Source organism: Taudactylus pleione, unplaced genomic scaffold (assembly GCF_031769625.1).
Source record: "Taudactylus pleione unplaced genomic scaffold, aTauple2 ptg000007l, whole genome shotgun sequence".
In the NCBI taxonomy this organism is placed as follows: Eukaryota; Metazoa; Chordata; class Amphibia; order Anura; family Myobatrachidae; genus Taudactylus; species Taudactylus pleione.
The window spans coordinates 25,397,477-25,415,073 of NW_028284410.1; the positions used below are offsets into that span (position 1 = coordinate 25,397,477).

General features: G+C 42.3%; 1 protein-coding gene across 2 annotated transcripts in view; it reads right to left on the minus strand.

Annotated features, from left to right (window-relative positions):
- Positions 1-67: 67 nt before the first annotated feature.
- LOC148542997 (gap junction alpha-4 protein-like) overlaps positions 68-17,597 on the minus strand; it is a 54,497-nt gene continuing 36,967 nt past the window's right edge. For both annotated transcript variants that reach the window (XM_088462660.1, XM_088462658.1), the window contains exon 2: positions 68-1,089. In XM_088462660.1, the coding sequence (XP_088318786.1) occupies positions 73-1,071 (999 nt within the window). In that variant the 5' untranslated portion in view covers positions 1,072-1,089 and the 3' untranslated portion in view covers positions 68-72. The remainder of the gene's footprint in view (positions 1,090-17,597) is intronic.

The window sequence follows — 17,597 nt, forward strand, 5'->3', positions numbered from 1 at the left end:
CCTCCTATTTGTTCTACACTGGACAATGTTTTTTTTTCTTATTTTAGTATTTGTAAAGTATATATATAAAAATTACACATATTGTTTTTTCGAAATGGAGCTACTTGATCGTTTAGAACCATTAGTAGAATCATAAACTTTATATTGCAGAGTTGGGTAGTTTCCAACACATAGACCCAGCTCCTTCTCAGTGTTGTAGTTGGCCCAGTTTTCCTCATCTGACATTTTGTAAGCTGGACATTCCTCTTTGGCTACAGGAAAATAGAGACATGATTTCTCTTGTTCTGGTGCACTAGGTAAGTTGAAGATTTTATTTTGATGCATGTATTCTTTACTTGTATGTTTTACTGGTGAGTTGTTTTTGTCTTTCCGACAACTTAATTTCCTAACAAGAAGAGTCAACTCTAGTAAGCTGAGGAACAAGGAGATGAGGGAGACCACAAGCATGAAAATAATAAATATGGTTTTCTCCATGGGTCGGGATACAAAGCAGTCCACCTTGTGAGGACATGGAGGTCTTTCACACACATAGTTTGAAGTCATCACAAAGCCATAGAGATACCACTGACCGAGTAGGAATCCAGCTTCAAATATACTCTTGAAGATGATACTTATTATGTATGTACACATCAGTGCCCCCCTAATCTTGACTCTTCCATCTGCTTGAACCAAGACATGTCTTTGTTTCTTTTCATCATTATCCTCTTGATGAAATTTTGCCTCCATAAATGTATATTCATTTTCCTGTTGCCTTAACTTTTCTTCTCTCCTAGATATGTAGATCACATGCGCCAAGTAGAATAGAGTTGGAGTGCTGACAAAAAGAAATTGTAGCACCCAGTAGCGAATATGGGAAATAGGAAAAGCTTTATCGTAACAAACATTTGGACAACCAGGTTGTTTAGTGTTGCATATGAAGTCTGATTGCTCATCTCCCCAAACTGACTCCCCAGCTAGGCTCAGAATCAGAAGGCGGAATACAAATAATACCACAAGCCAGACTTTGCCTGTTGCTGTAGAGTGTTCCTGAACTTGATCTAGCAACTTTTCAAGAAAGCTCCAGTCACCCATTTTTCCTGGTTATAGTTTCTGAAATTCAAACCACAAAACAATGAAATGTTAGTACTGATTATATTTTCAATTGTACTATTTATTCTAATATATGCTTATGGATATGTTTCAAAAGGACCTCAAATTCAGACATCAGTTCCATATAAGTTTCCTGTGCAAGTTTTGAGTATATTAAATTTGGTGGTGTTTACTCCTTCTAAAGGTAAGCATACCCCAAACAAGTCACTGATTCTATACTCTTGCAGATTGTTGTATATTAAGCTGCCATAGAAGATTTTGTTACTAATTGTTACTCATTTATAACTTGCAGTTATATTTAACTTTTCCCTTTTTGTTCATTACTCCCGTCGTCTCATGACTTTTTCCCTCTTGCTTTTTTTCCCTCTTGCTTCTCATGAGATTTTTTCCCCTTTCCTTCTTTCCCTTTTTTTGTATTGCATGTGCCGTTCACATAGCTTTCTGGGGTGCGATTATGGCAGTGAAGTTGGTGTTCACAGACCATTACATCACTGCGGGGGCTGGTAGCCAAGAAGGATTTCTCTTTAAAAGCGGGGACATGTACTGGCATACCCAAAGTGGTAGGAGTTTGGATTTTTGATGTGAAGTTTACACTTTTGAACAGTATACAAGCTAGAGATTATTTCTAGCTTATTGACATCTCCAAAGAGCAAGAATAGGGGGTACATTTACTAAGAATCGTGTCTGGTCCAAGTTGAAACACAGCATCGCTGAAACACGGGAAACTTTTGACAGCTGAAACACTACAATTTACCAAGAATTGTGTATTGATGAATAGTGTTTTTTGATGGTGTATGTGTTTGTGTTTCTTTCCGAGTTTCCTGTGTCTGACCACAGCCAAATACACCCGAACATGCAGTCTGGTCATATCAGTGAGATAAGTACAGACTGCATGTGTGTTTTGTGTTAAAAAAGGTAAAAAAAATGATGTGGTGCCCCCCCCCCCCCCACCAATAGCATAACCAGCCCCGGGCTCTGTGAGCCAGTCCTGATCCTACAAATATGGGGGACAAAATGTGTAAGAGTCCCCCGTATTGCATGAACCAGCACTGGGCTCTATGAGATGGTCCTGGTTTAAAAAATATGGGGTAAAAATTGCGCGAGGTTCCCCATATTTTTAAAACCAGCACTGGGCTCAAGCTAGTTGGAGTGTAATACCATGGATCACCTGGCCAAAGCATCAACACCCCAAACTAGTCTTCCCAAGTTGGGAATCCAGGGGAGGTGCCAGTGTGCCTTCTACAGGGCAGGCACGCTGGCACCTGTAGTCCCAGTGTAAAAAACAATAGTATACATTTATGATTATCACTATTACCCCTGTACCCACCGGCAAGGGGTGCTGGGAAGAGCTCGGGCTTCAGCCCAGGCCTGGGTTGCTCAGGAGAAGGGAGGACCCCTTTATTGAGGGGATACTCACCTCCCCTGGGATCCCCAGCCTGGGATGACTAGTTTGGGGTGTTAATGCTTTGGCCATGGTACCCGGTCAAAGGGTCCCTGGCATTACACTCTAACTAGTTTGAGCCCGGTGCTGGTTTTAAAAATACGGGGAACCTCATGCAATTTTTACCCCGTATTTTTAAAACCAGGACTGGCTCACAGAGCCCGGGCTGGTTAAGCTTTTGGGGGGACATAATTTTTTTTTAAATGCAACCCTTTTTTTGTTATCTACAGGCAGAAAATACAAGGATCACACTGCTTTGTGTATGTTTCTGCTAAACACGCAACTCAGGAGGTAGTCTATTTAAAACTTTTATTTTGGGCCGAGTTTGCTAAAACTTCACTCGTGATTGTAATCACGATTTTTGGTAAATTCTCGTGTTTTATTCCTGTTTATTGAAGGTACATGCGAGTTTGGCCGATGGTGTATATATCTCTATTTGTATTTTCACCTGTGTTTTGCAGAGAGTTTCATGATTTCTCACTGAAGTTTCCATTTAGTAAATTTGAGAGTTGAAAAAGTGGCCAAACAAACCCTTGATTGACATTTCGACAAGAAATGATTCTTAGTAAATTTAGCCCTTGGTGTGCACCTTGAAGGTACTGGGAGGACTATCCACAATTGCTGATGCATAGCCAAGAAATTTTCCTATGTATGTCAGCTTCATTGAACTCCAAAGAATGTTAACATTTAAGTCCCAAATTATAGATATGCAACAGATATACAATTACTCCTATTTTATTTGTGACAAGGTCTAGTGGGATAGTGTTAGAATTCCATAATTTCATGTCATTTTGACCACCCACCTTTAAATGATTTAGACTATCATGCAAATGTAACAAATTTTGTGATGAAAATGCAGAGAAAAGGAGGTTATTACTGTTTCTCCACAATGTATTAAAGGCAGACAGTGAAAAATTGTGTCTTCAACTTTTCTTAATAATGTTTCCATCATAGCCAGCTATGGTGGCAAAGCATGATGGCCACTTACTAACTGATGAAAAGATTAGCTTTTCATTGCTTGCCTAGTTACACATAGCACTATCTGAGGATGGTGCTTTGCTTACTCACATGCCCTGCCACCGCCTGACGTCCTTGCAATAATATATCTAAAAGTCATTTCTGAAACCTGGATTTCCCCCTCTAACTCCACTTATCCTGCAGCTCTCTCCTCTGGGGGCCTCACATTCTCTCACCCCCAGTCCCGGGGGGGGGGTCACCATGGTGGTGGTGTTGGAGTCCTTCTATCCCCCAGTTACTCCTACCAAGTCATACCCTCAGAACTGTCCCTTACATTCTCTACATTTGAGATTCATCCTATATGCCTCTACCAACCAGCACACCTTAGAGTAACTGGCTCTCCTTTCAAGTTCCTTGACAACTTTGCTTCTTGGCTCCCTCACTCCTCAGATCTTCCCTCCATTATCTTAGGTGACATCAATATCCCAAATTATGTCCCCACAGAATCATCTGCCTTAAAACTCTATACCATCACAGCTTTGTGTGGTCTCTTTGAATGGATCTCCTCAACCTCCCATGTGAGTGGGCACTTGCAGGAACTGATCTTCACTCACCAATCTGATATTTCTGCTTACTCAAATTCCCCATTCCCACTCTTTGACCATTACCTTTTCTCTTTTAACTTATCCTACTCTCGTTCTCCATCACTGCCTCCTAAGGTTATCATTACTAAGCATAACATTGATGTTATTGACACCGTTTCCTTATGTTCCCTGCTCCACTCACTTATCTCTTCTGTTCTTTCTCTCTCCTTCCCTAAACAAGCCTCTTCCCTATACGATGTCTTTCTTACTTCTGCTCTTGGCTCTGTAACTTTGGTGATCACTACTCACCCGTGCAAATCCACACCTCAACCCTGGCATTCAAAATGCACCAGATACCTGCAAAAGTGTTCACTAACTGCTGAGCGACAGTGGAAGAAATTATGCTCTAAGGCAAACTTCCTCCATTTCAAATGTATGCTCTCATCCTAAAGTGCTACCCTTTCCTTCTCTAAACAGTCATATTTCAAGAACCTCATCTCCTTCCAGTCCTCAACCCCCTCACTACTTTCAACTCCCTCTCTGCCCACCCCATCCTTGCCTCCCCTCTTTACTCTCTCCCTTTACTTTACATCTAAAATTGACTTCATATGTCAGGACATCACATCCCTCCAGACCTCAGCACTCCACCCCCTATTTTCCCTGACCACACCTCCCCATCCATCTAACCAACTCTGACATCTTTCTCCCCTGTATCTGGAGAGGAAGTCATGGCCCTCATCCGGTCCTACTCCAATTCCACCTCCCCCCTTGACCCTATCCCCTGCCGTGTCCTCCGCTACCTCTTTCCTTCTGCCTGTTCCAATCTTGCCCACCTCCTCAATCTCTCCCTCTCATCAAGCACTGTTTCTTCTGCATTTAAGCATGTCCTTGTCTCTCCATTGTTAAAAAAACTACCTTTCCTCCCACTCCCTGCTTGACCCATTTCAATCTGGCTTCCATCCTCTCCACTCCACTGAAACTGCCCTGACAAAAGTCACCAATGACCTCCTTGCTGCCAAGTCCAAGGCTTATTTCTTTTTTTCATTCTTCTAGACCTTGCTGCTGCTTTTGACACAGTGGTGGACCACCCTCTCCTCCTGAAAATCCTTCACTTCCTTGATCTTTATGATACTGCCCCCTCCTGGCTGTCATCTTACCTCTCTGACTGCTCCTTCTCTGTCTCTGACTCCACTCCCCCCTACTTCAACTAACAGTACAGTAGGTGTCCACCAAGGCTCTGATCTTGGACCCCTCCTATTCAACCTCTATCTGTCCTCTTTAGGTGAGCTCATCAGCTCTTTTGGTCTCCAATATCATCTCTATGCTTAGGATTTTCAGATCTACCTATGCTCCCCTGACCTCGCCTCCTCTCTCCTCACTCGTATCTCCAATTGTCTCTCTGCTATCTCTTCCTAGATGTCACAGGACTTTCTTAAACTCAGCATGCCTAAGTCTGAGCTGATCATCTTCCCACCCTTCCACATAACCTCAATTTCCACAATTTCTTTATCTATTAATGACACAACCATCTCCTCTAGCCCCCAAGTGTGCTGTCTTAGTGTTATCCTTGGCTCCTCCAACTCCTTCAAACCACACAAGCAGTACCTTTCACTGTCCTGTCATTTCAATCTCAAAAATATTTAGACCCTCTCTCACTTTGAATGCTACTAAGACCCTTATCCACTCACTGGTCATCTCCAGATTGGACTACTGTAACCTCCTCCGATTTGTCCTCCCTGACTCCCACCTCTCTCCACTCCAATCTGCCCTCAATGTTGATGCTCAGCTCATCTTCCTCTCCAAGCATTTTACATCTGCCTTCCATCTCCTACAAGCCCTACACTGGCTCCCCATCCCCTTCAGAATCTGATTCAAGGTTATTGCTTTCAATTACAAAGCCCTCATCCAATCCTCTGCCATGTAGACCTCTGACCTTATCTACCTTCACAGTCCTGCCTGCCCACTTCACTCAACAAATGCATGCCATCTCTCCTGCCAACTGATTACTTCCTCCAACTTCCGCCTCCAAGGTTTTGGCCGCGCTGCTCCCAACTCTGAAGTTCTCTCCCTATCCCTATCAGACTCTCCAACTCTCTACAGTTCCTCAAATGGGCTCTCAAGACCCACTACTTTATCAAAACATTCCAGCTCTCATTCTAACCCGCTGCGGCATGCTTCTTTGTCACTGTCTACCCAATTTGTGTCACTCCTGCTGGCCCCCCCCTTTTAGAATGTAAGCTCTCATGAGCAGGGCAGTCTTTCCTCATGTGCTTATCCTTCCCTTACTCATACTATCATCTACTCCTAACTCCCCACAAGGGCAGAGAGCAAAACAATAAGACAGTACAGGATAAAACAGTACAGTACAATACAGTACAGTACAATGCAGTGGACAAGTAACAATTAGCACTACAAATCTCAGCACAGCCACTGATGCAGGGGGTGCATTGTAAATATTCGGCATACGTTGAAATCTGTACCCACTGGCATAGGTTCATTAAACGGGTCTAGGTTGTAGAAGTGGTGTGGAGTCCAGGGGCTGAGAGACTGAGGAGAAGGTGCAGGGTATAGCTGGTGTGCAAGAGAAGTAGGGAAAGAGAACAGGAGGGCCCTTCCCATGGAGATTACATCTACAGGGAAGAGGGAGCGAAACAGAAAACATAAGGAGTGAGCCAGTGTATGGGGAGCTAATGGCAGGAGCATGAGTGAGCGAATTGGAGAATGTAAGATGGTGAGGTAGACTATGTGGTCAAATGGTTAAGTGGTGGATGTATATGATTTTATGAACATGTGGGTTTGATACCCAAAGGGTCACATACAAGGCCCTCTCCAACTCCACAGCTCCCTACTTCTCCAACCTCATCTCCTTACACACTCCCTCCCTGTTGGCCATTTAAAAGTGTAGACATAATGGGAATCCCAGAACCACAGAATAAATGCAGCAGATGTGCTCACTTAAAGTTACATTAGCCTAAAAATGGCCTTTTCCCTCCGTCTACAAAATTTTAGTTTTTGCAAAGATGACATCTGTTTTCAAGAACGGATTCATAGCTCTATATTTTGTAATATATGTCAACTCAAAAATTGAGGTTGGAAGGTTTATCAGTATTTCAAAGGCTAGTAAAATTGAATGTATTTATATATTAAAATCTATTGCTGATTATAATACCCTATGGTATGAAATTCGGATCTATCTCCAGGATCCACCAATTTCTGTTTCATTTTCTGTACTTATTGGATTTGCATTCTCTTAAAAAATTCTTTTTGTCACTAGAGGGAGATGTACTAAGTCTTGTAGAGAGATAAAGTGGAGAGAGATAAAGTACCAACCAATCAGCTCCTGTCGCTTTACAAGCTGTGTCTGAAAAATCACCGTTAGGAGCTGAGTGGTTGGTACTTTATCTCTGTCCACTTTCTCTCTCTCCAAGGCTTAGTACATTTACTCCATTGATGTTTTCTACACTTGCTTTTTGATATCACAACACCTTTGGATGAGTACTGCTTTCTTATCTATATATGCAAACTGCCTTGTTTGCTTTCGATTGTGCTCTTCCTTGTTCCTTGACTGTATTTGTGTCTTCTTTTCCATTGTATCCATGACATTGCATTGTACTTGCTTTATTTTTACCTATGAAAGCTTTAATACCTGTGTGACTTATATATATTTTAATATTTTGCTTCAATAAAAAAAAAAAGTGTGGAAAAAAAAATCTACTGTTGATAACAAAATATGTCACCACATTGGCATGTACTGACAGTTGTTCTGAACTCTGAACCCTCCCACCAGTGTCAGTGATGTCACTTTCAGAGAATTTCAGCGGAACACAGATCTACAGTCTCCAAACATTTATGTTACTTATTTCCAATATCAATCATCACACACCACCTCATGAGGAAAACACAGACAATCCTGAAAAGCAACCAATAACAACATCACAACATTATCCACAAGAAAAATTTATAACATTATAGAAGTAAGCAAAAAGGCACACAGGGATGCACAGGCCACATAGAGAAAGAAGAAATGTAGAAGAGAAAAATTATGATATCCCACAAAGTTCAACAGTAAAGATGACTAGTAGAAAGGTAATGCCCTGCAGCCAGTATCTAGTTATCATGACAACAACATGAAGGACAGAAGATGGGGCTGCGGAGGAGGAGATACTGATGTTTAAAAAAAAAGAGAGAGAGGGAGAGGGGAGAATAAAGCAAGAAACAATGGGGTAGTAGAGATCTACAGATGCAGATACAGAGGGACAAGAGAGGAAAAATCACAAGACAGAGGAGGGGTGAAGATAGAGAGGCAAGAGAGAGACAATGAGAGAAAGAAAGAGGAAAATAGAAAAAAGGATAAAGGGGAGAGAAAGAAGGGAAAGGGTGTCAGAGTAAGAAAGAGAAGTAGATGAGGTGGAAGAGAGAAAAAAAACAACAGGAACAAAAAGAGGTGGATTGCTAAAGGTAGACAGGAAAAAGAGACATAGGGATAGATGTACTAAGCATTGGACAGAGATACAGTTAATGGAAACAAAGTATCAACCAATGAGTTCCTAACTGTCACTTTACAGGCTGTATTAGAAAAATGACAGGAGCTGATTGGTTGGTACTTTATCTCCATCCACTTAGTACATCTACCCCATTGAGACAGATAAGAGGGCTCTGATTGCAAGCTTACAATCTATAATACTGTAGTAGGTGAATGGGCGTACCTGGGTGGCAAGTGTGTTTACACATAGGCTAAGTTTAGTGAAGGCATGTCCAGTACATGTAGATGGAAAATAGAAGAGACAGAAAGGGATATCAAAAGAAGTGTATATACATAATGATATACACTAAGAGGCATATTCAATTTTGCGCGAGGTTTAGCAAGGTAAGAAACCTTGCACCCAATTTTGGATTACTGTGGGTATGCGTATTCCCGATACCCATGGTATCCAGTAAAAAACAAATGGTTGCGTGGTTTTCAGAGCTCGATACCCTGCAGCGCAGGAAAAAAAAACGTGTGTGGGGGTCCCCGCAGGGGCGTATCTATAATGGGTGCAGGGTGCACCACACACTCTGCCCCCATATTATCTAAAACTTACCTCCTCTCCGAGGTCACGCGTCGGGTGACTTAGTGCTGCATGAAATGCTGGAAATTAGGAAATCGACAGGAAAATGGTGGCTGCGCCACTTCTCTGGCAATCTTCGCATGCGCAGTAGACTCTGGGCACACTCTAGTGCCCAGAGTCTACTGATGTGGTGGCCGGCCAGCCACGTCAGTCGGCTGCCGGCCACTGGGGAGAGAGGAGGGGGGTCCCGGATGGGGAATGCACATGGGTCCCCTTCCCTCTTAAGACGCCCTGGGTCTCCGGTAGTCTCCGCGGCTCCTGATGTCCTCCACTCTTGTCACTGGGGAAGGGGCTGTTGGCATTGTTGGGGGCTCCTGGGAGGCTTCGGGGCCTGGTAGGAGGAGCAAGGGCTGCTGAGAGATGTTGTTCTCCTAACACCCGCTACAGGAAGGGACACACACACACGGGGGGGTCACACACATCGGGGGTCACACACACTCACAAACTCTCACACACACTTGACATACCACTGCTGCAGAAGACTGGGTCCTGACGCTGGAGGGAGAAGACAGCTCTTCGGAAGGTGAGTGTTACTGACTAATTAAGCTAATTGGAAACTTCCAATTGCTTACTTAGTCATTAGGAGGAGGTGCTGATGGGGTCCCAGAGCATTTCCCAACCATTTTTCCTAAAATTATGGATATTATGGAATAGAAAAAATTCCATACCTGCAAGCAAAACCCCACAGGTGCGGGATGTTTGCTATTCTCGCCCCAAATTGAATATGCTCCTAAGGGCCTAATTCAGAGTTGTGCACAAGTAAGCCCCAAGTACGGCCACATTGCCCCTTTCTATCCACATGTGAAAGCTTCTATCATCACTGTCAACGCACAATGTACTTCATTGACATCTATGGTACATTAAACAAAGAGTATAGAAAAGTGACTTCGCACACAAGGAGCTGCAAATATGCTTAATGGACAATGTGTCACCTAACACATGAATAATGAATCATACAAAACAAAAACATCCAAAGCAGAAAATGCACTCGCAGAAATTCAAATTCCCAATATAACAAAAGGACTAATACAATAGCTAATAATCAATATGAACAGTACCAAATGAGTGACAAATTGGTAGAGTCCCAGTGGAACGAAGAGTGATAATAGTATCTTCACAGTTCACACAATATCTGTATCATTAAAATCTTATTTCAAACTCTTTGTCATGTAAGAAAAAAGAGAACAGACTCCAATTTGAAATACGTTCATCTATAACTGATCAGCAATGATATATAGCTTTGTGGATGTGTCAAACAAGCTTCAAATGTTAAAAGAGGAGTGAAACAATAGTCGTACCTTACTCACAATGTGGATGGGTTAAGCATGTGCATCAACAGCAGCCCACTATCAACATTACGTCTTTGTCAAGGAGTTTATAAAGATACCTTTTTGTGTTCTGCACCATATATAATATATTTATGTGAGTATCATACACATCTCTCTATTTGATTAATGGTATAGACACCCACCACTAATATATTTTCTATACACACATCTTGGGTGACTCTGCTATTGAGTTTTACAACTTACTACACTTGGAGTTTTATCTTCCTTTGTTGTATGAACCTATTGGCGATTCGCTGGTCTCTTCACATTGGTCATTCCATATGAGACAAAAGACCTTCTGTGAGATATCATAACAACAGGATTCGAAGAGGGATAACAGAAACCTTGATGTGAATCCTTAACCCATCCACATTGTAAGGTATGACTACGGTTTCACTCCTCCTTTAACATTTGGAGCTTATTTGACAAATAATCACAACACTTTGAATCTATGCTGACCAGTTATATTGAACGTATTTCACCATTGGAGTCTGTTCTTCTCTTTTTCCTAACATGACAACGAGTTTCAAATAAGGAAATAAAGTGGACACAGTTTGATGAATTCCATTTCATTTTTAAACAGAGATTTAAAAAATACAGAGACTGTGTGAACTGTGAAGATACTATTATCACTCTTCGTACCCCCTGGACTCTACCAATTCGTCACTCATTTGGTACTATTCATATTGATTATTAGCTATTGTATTGTTCCTTTGTTATATGGGAATTTGAATTTCTGTGAGCACATTTTCTGCTTTGTATATCTATGGTACACTGCCTGTACTATATGGTGGTCACTAAGTTGCTGACTGTGCTTTATGGAAATCATTATAATGCTTTTTTTGCTGTATGGGAGTCAATCGAAAGCTGTCTATGCTGTATGGTGGTAATTGGAATTTTGTCTTTGCTGAATGGTGGTCAAAAGAATGCTGTCTGAGCTATAGGGCAGTCATTAGGATGCTGTGTGTGCTGTATGGAGGTCATTGTGATGCTCAATGTACTGTATGGAGGTCAGTGGGATGCTGGCTGTACTGTATAGATTTCACTCATTACTGTCTGTAATGTATGGAGGTTACTCAGATGGTGTCTGTACTGTAGGCAATCAATGGGATACCATCTGTACTGCTTGTCGGTCATTGGGATGCTGTTATTACTGTATGGTGATCACATGGATGCTGTCTGTACTGTATGATAGTCACTTGAATGCTCTCTGTACTGTAAGACAGTCACATGGATGCCCTCCATCCATGTATCCTAATTTTGTGTTGGGCTTCTACTACATTTGTTTGGTTCCATCCACATGAGGCCACTCTCAATGTTATTTTCCAAGCTAATTTAAGTTTTCAATTTGCCCCTGCTTATACCTGGTATAACAGATTCAGGGGTCTATTTACTAAGCAGTGTCAGGAGACAGAGTGAAAAGTGATAAGGTACCAGCCAATCAGCTCCCAACTGTCATTTTTCAAACACAGCCTGTGAGATGACAGTTGGGAGCTGATTGGCTGGCACCTTATCACTTTTCACTCTGTATACTGCTAACACGGCTTTATAAATAGACCCCCTAAAATCATACTGATCTCAGTGTGATCACAACTCTGCATGTCCCACACTTCTGCCTACACACCCATGACACACCCTTGTATCACATGTCCTACATATGAGCACCCATTGGCTGTCCAGTTATTTGTCTATCTATTCAGCCATGGTTGGAGGAGCAACAGAGAGTTTTTAGAAGTGATGTTGGCCATAGCAACCAATCAGATTTTACTTAACATTTAACTAGCACTTTCAAGAAGATAATAGCTAGCATCTGATTGGTTGCTATGGGCAACATCTCCACTTCTAAAAACTCACTTTAGTAAATTTACACCTTACTGTCCACTGTATTAGATGCATCTTTCTAGTACTGGATATAACCCTTAATTTTTGTGACATGGATTCAAGATGGGTGCTGGAAAAATTTCTTAGGGATTCAGTTCATGTTGTCATGATGCAGGTGCTATGGTAATGTGTGGTGGCTCGCACCAGGGACTAGCATAATACATGCAGCCATGAATAGCATGGGCCTTCCAACTAGGCTCTTTAATGTAATAGATAAAGTCAGGAGGTTGTTCCAGCTCTTGTTAATCCTAAAATAATAGCTTCTTGTGGTTGTCCTCGAATGAGAGTATCCAATGATATATGGGCCAAATAGAAATATAGTGTACACTGATTTTATAAATGTGTTAGGTGGTGGAAAGTGTAATAAATCAAACTCAGCCTTTATGTGTCATAAATGAGATTTGGACCATTTCAAACCTTTGTCTTGCTATGGCTGCACTTGCAACGGAGTGTTTCTTGGTATCTTCATGTTTCCGATTCCACAAGGTAATCGGATAAGAATGTAGATGTTGACTTGGGAGCAAAGCAAAAAAAGAGCAAGTAACTTTGCACCTGGGCAAAACCATGCTGTACTGCAGGAGGGGCAGATGTGAAATGTGCAGACAGATATAGATTTAAGAGGGACTTGTCCAAACTCAAATCTAAATTTTTGCATGCAGCATAAATACTGGCTTCTTTTGCATTTAGCAAATACTGGATAGAGTTAATTTTTTCCTGTAATTTACACTTTCTTAATATCTCTACACCTTTTAAATATCCCCCACCTGCAGTATAACATGGTATTATCAATGTGCAGTTACTTTTTCTTGCTTTGCTCAAAATCAGCCCGAATATGTATGTTCAAAATCTGTTTTTCCAATGTCCAAAATAGTCTTTCCAATGTATTGTAATTTGCAATCAAGAAGATACATAACATGATCACAGTTGCAATTAATGGTCTGTGTGATTGTACATTCCTCGGCTTTCATGTTTAAAACAAACAATGTTTTTTTTTTTAACATATTTACATGCCCTGACAGTAGTACAAGGAAAATACTAATTGCTCTTTATGCTGAGCCAATTGTTTGCTTCCATGGTAAATGTTTTGGGAACTATGGCCCTGATTCAGAGCCGGACGCTCTGACCCGAGCGCTCGCTCTGAATCAGGGCCCACCTCCATATATATGGAGCGTCCTCCTGGACGCTCGTATAGCTGTGGGTCACCACCCACAGCATATACGAGCGTGCAGGATGATGGTCGCGATGGTCTTGACCATCGCGACCATCGCCACTGCGAGCAGAAGCCTGTGGTTGAGTTTCTCAACCGCAAGGCCAGGAGTGATTTTGGCTCTATCAGAGCCAAAATCACTCCCACTGACATCACTAGTGATGTCAGTGGGGCTGGCTTCTGACGGTAGGCGTTCCCTTGGGAACGCCTCCATCTGGCAGGCACGCCCCCAGCACGCCCACCAAAGGGGGCGTGCTGTCAATCAACATCGACAGCACGCCCCCTTTGATCAAACACTACGAGCGAAGGAAAGTCCTTCGCTCGTCGCGTCTCGCGCATGTGCACGACGGAGCTCCCTCCGTCGTGCGCATGCGCAGTGCAGACCATCGACCCACTTGCGAGCGGACAGCCACTCGCGAGTGGGTCTGAATCAGGGCCCATGGGTGCTGATGCTTTTTATGTTTGGTGCTCTAATGATAATAACATCCAGTTTGTCTGGAAGATGAGAATTTGGAATGGCATATTCTTAAGCATGGGCCAGTGTTTGTTTATAATTTTCATTACTCCAAAAGACTGATCATTAAATTCAGTGAGGAAAGGAGCAATGCTATCTCTGTTCTTTTCAGTTTTATTCTGGTCTTTTATCAAATTCAGTTGATCTTTCTTATCACAATCTGTCACGCAATCTTCCATAAAAGGTTCTGAGTAAAACTCCTTTGACTGAATCTGTTGGACAGATATGTGGCTTGTTCTTTGAAGATAGCTGGATCAAGGCTCACATATGACACCTAAAGGGTGAGTTTGATTTATTACACTCGACTACCCACACATTTATAAAAACAATGAACACTGTATTTTTCTTTTTCCATATATATCACTGGATACTGTTATTCAAGGATTGCCATAGAAGCTATTATCTTGAGGTTTAAGAAATGTTGGAACCACCTCCCAGACTTTATGATACTGTACAAGTTGTTGCAGATTATGCTGTAAATCTCCTGTTCCACCACAACCCAAAGGAGCTGAAATCTGTTGAGGAGGCAATTGAAGTACATTAAATTAATATTCATGTTCGTGTAGCCAGCGTGACATTTGTGCTTTATGACATAGGGGGAGATGTACTAAGCCTCGGAGAGAGATAAAGTGGAGAGTGATAAAGTACCAACCTATCAGCTCCTATCAGTTTACAGGCTGTTTTTGAAAAATGACAGTTAGGCGCTGATTGATTGGTACTTTATAACTCTCTACTTTATCACTCTCCATGGCTTAGAGCATCTCCCCCTAGTGCATTATACAGTTGGTAGAAGTCATTGTAAAATGTGTATATTGTGGCATTAAAGGAATGCACATGGTAATGTAAGCTGTGACATTTAAATGATGCTAAGTTGGTATTAAGGGGCCTAATTGTGCTAAAAAAACATTTCCCATACCAATACACTACCACCACCAGTCTGAACTGTTGACACAAACAGATGGATCCATGAATTCATGTTTTCTTTGCCAAATTCTGACCCTTCCAACTGCATGCTGCAGCAGACATCAAAAACCATCAGATGTGACAATGACTTTCCAATTGTCAACTGTCCAGTTTTGGAGAGCGGTTCTATGCCTCTGTGCCCATTATAGCCTTAATTCCTGTTGTTAGCTGACAGGAGTGGAACCTGGCAGAAGCGTTGAGAGTGGGATGGGGTGGTTACTAAGTACCCGGGCCTTTGTAGGGTCACGAGCTTGTATAACACATCCAAAATTGTATGGCCATCCTACCACTCCAGTTTGCTGCTAATGGCACTATTCCAACATCACCCTTTCCTATGATGTGAAAGGGTTAATGACCAAAAGTAATCATGACAGTGAGGAGACGTTTGGACTGGTTGCAATAAGATCATTGAGTGTATTATAAATCAAAATAATACATTTTGATCACAAAGCTCATTTTCTATGAGGCCGCTTAGATCATTAGATGCCAATTGGCTGCAATACCACAAAGTGGTCTGAAGGCCAGTAGTGCATGTGCATTACATCATCAGGGTCTTATAATGTCATAGCTGTTTCGGTGGACCTTACAGCAGGTACAGTAATTAGGTGATGGTAGATAATTAGGTGATGGTGGAAGTTAATGATCACATTATAAATTCTGATCATTAATACATCTCGCCCGCTGTGTGTTATAATGGTCTGCAGGCTGTGAAAAACACTTTATAGTTATGCATTTGTTTTTAAAATAATTGCAATATGCTAAGTAACTGTATCTTGTTGATAGTTATGTTTCCCTTTATTAAACATTGCAGGGCAAAATGTTTTGGGAAACTCATAAAACCGGCACTTTTTGTGGTACTGCTAAGTGTCTGTTCCTCCCTATTATTTATGGAGCTTTTGTTCTCATGTAGTCAGCTGTAAAACCTGTATAAATACATCATATCCTTCCTGAATGAGAACTTTGTGACCACGGAAAGGAAAGATAAAACTCAGTTTTATTGTGTTCAGCTCAGCGACAAGTTTTGTTACAAGTTATCAGAACAACCTTTTTTATTACACAAGAACATGACTATAATATACAGCCTGTATATGTCCATGCAGGTTTGTCATACATGCATGCTAGCATGAAGAACGTTCAGGTACGGTATATTTTGAATGCAATATTACAATAACTTTGAAGCTCACTTAGAGTTGGATGCATTTGTGTCCAAAACGTGCATGTAAAAAAAATAGGGTCCACAAAAAGTTCACACTCGTGTGATTACAGAATGTAGATATAAACACCTCAAAATAGTGTGCGAGAATGCATCCATTTAAACTGTATCAAGAAATGCAATGAAAATGGGCAGCATTTTAAGATAGGATGTAGTTAGTATGCCAGCTGTCAAAATCCTGACGTCGGAAGCACGTCCCGGGACTAAAGATAGGTGTTGCAATCCCGATGCCGGTTTATATCCCGTTGCCGGAATCTTGACAGCCACCATCCCAAACAAAGGTAAAATACACCCGGGCATCTTAGCTGTTAGCCGCGGGGGGTGAGTTAGGTTTAGGCACCACGGGGGTTAAGGTTAGATACCACTGGGGGGGGTTTAGGTTAAGCACCAAGGGGGAGGGTTAGGTTTAGGCACTGATGGGGAAGGTTAGGGTGCAGGGTGGGGAGAGTTATGATGCAAGAATGGAGGGTTTGGGTTAGGGGGAGGGTTAGTATACTTACCTGACCCCTGTCGGGATACCGAACATGGTATGCCGCTGTCAGCAATATGATACAAAAATTGTACCAGTGTCATGGTTGCAAGTTCATCATCTGCAGACATTATAGGTCCTAATCCTAGACTTACAAGCCAAATAGCACCTACTATTCAGTCATCTTTGTCAGCAAAATAATTATAGTTTGGAAATGTTTTAAGAGTCATATGCAAAACGTCCTGGCGTGGCCAGCTCTAGGAGTGTTCGACCAATGCAGTCGAACAGGAGCGCCACCCATAGAGGGCACAACCCTCCTCAACATTCCGATTTCAGCGGGACATTAATGTCCCGCTACCTGTGGGCCAAAGTGGCCCACGGGTGGTCAAATCGGGAGGTTGGGGACCACCACCACCGCAGCTGTGCGCCGGACCCCGGGGTTTGAATGGATGCTGCTCGCATGCGTGCGGTATCCATTCAGTAACAGAAGAGGGCTGGGGGAAGCCCAGCTAGTGAGGCTCCCCCCAGCCTGATGTTATTTGGAGGCGTGCCATGTGGGCACACCTCCAAATAACCTCATGTAGGGGGTGCGAAGTTGGGGCCGCCACAGGGTTCTCCGACCCCTGGAGCTGGCCCTGCATCCTGGTAAGGGACAGAACTTAGAACATCCACCCTGATTCAACAAATGTATACTGTACAGTTAATGTTCTTGCAGAGATGATGATGACGGTGATGTTCTGGCTGATTCTTATAGTGATTACTTTGAACTAAGGGCCTGATTCAGAGCCGTTCGCTAGATGTGATCGCTCGCACGATGTGTATGCAAATTGCGTAGGCAGTGCT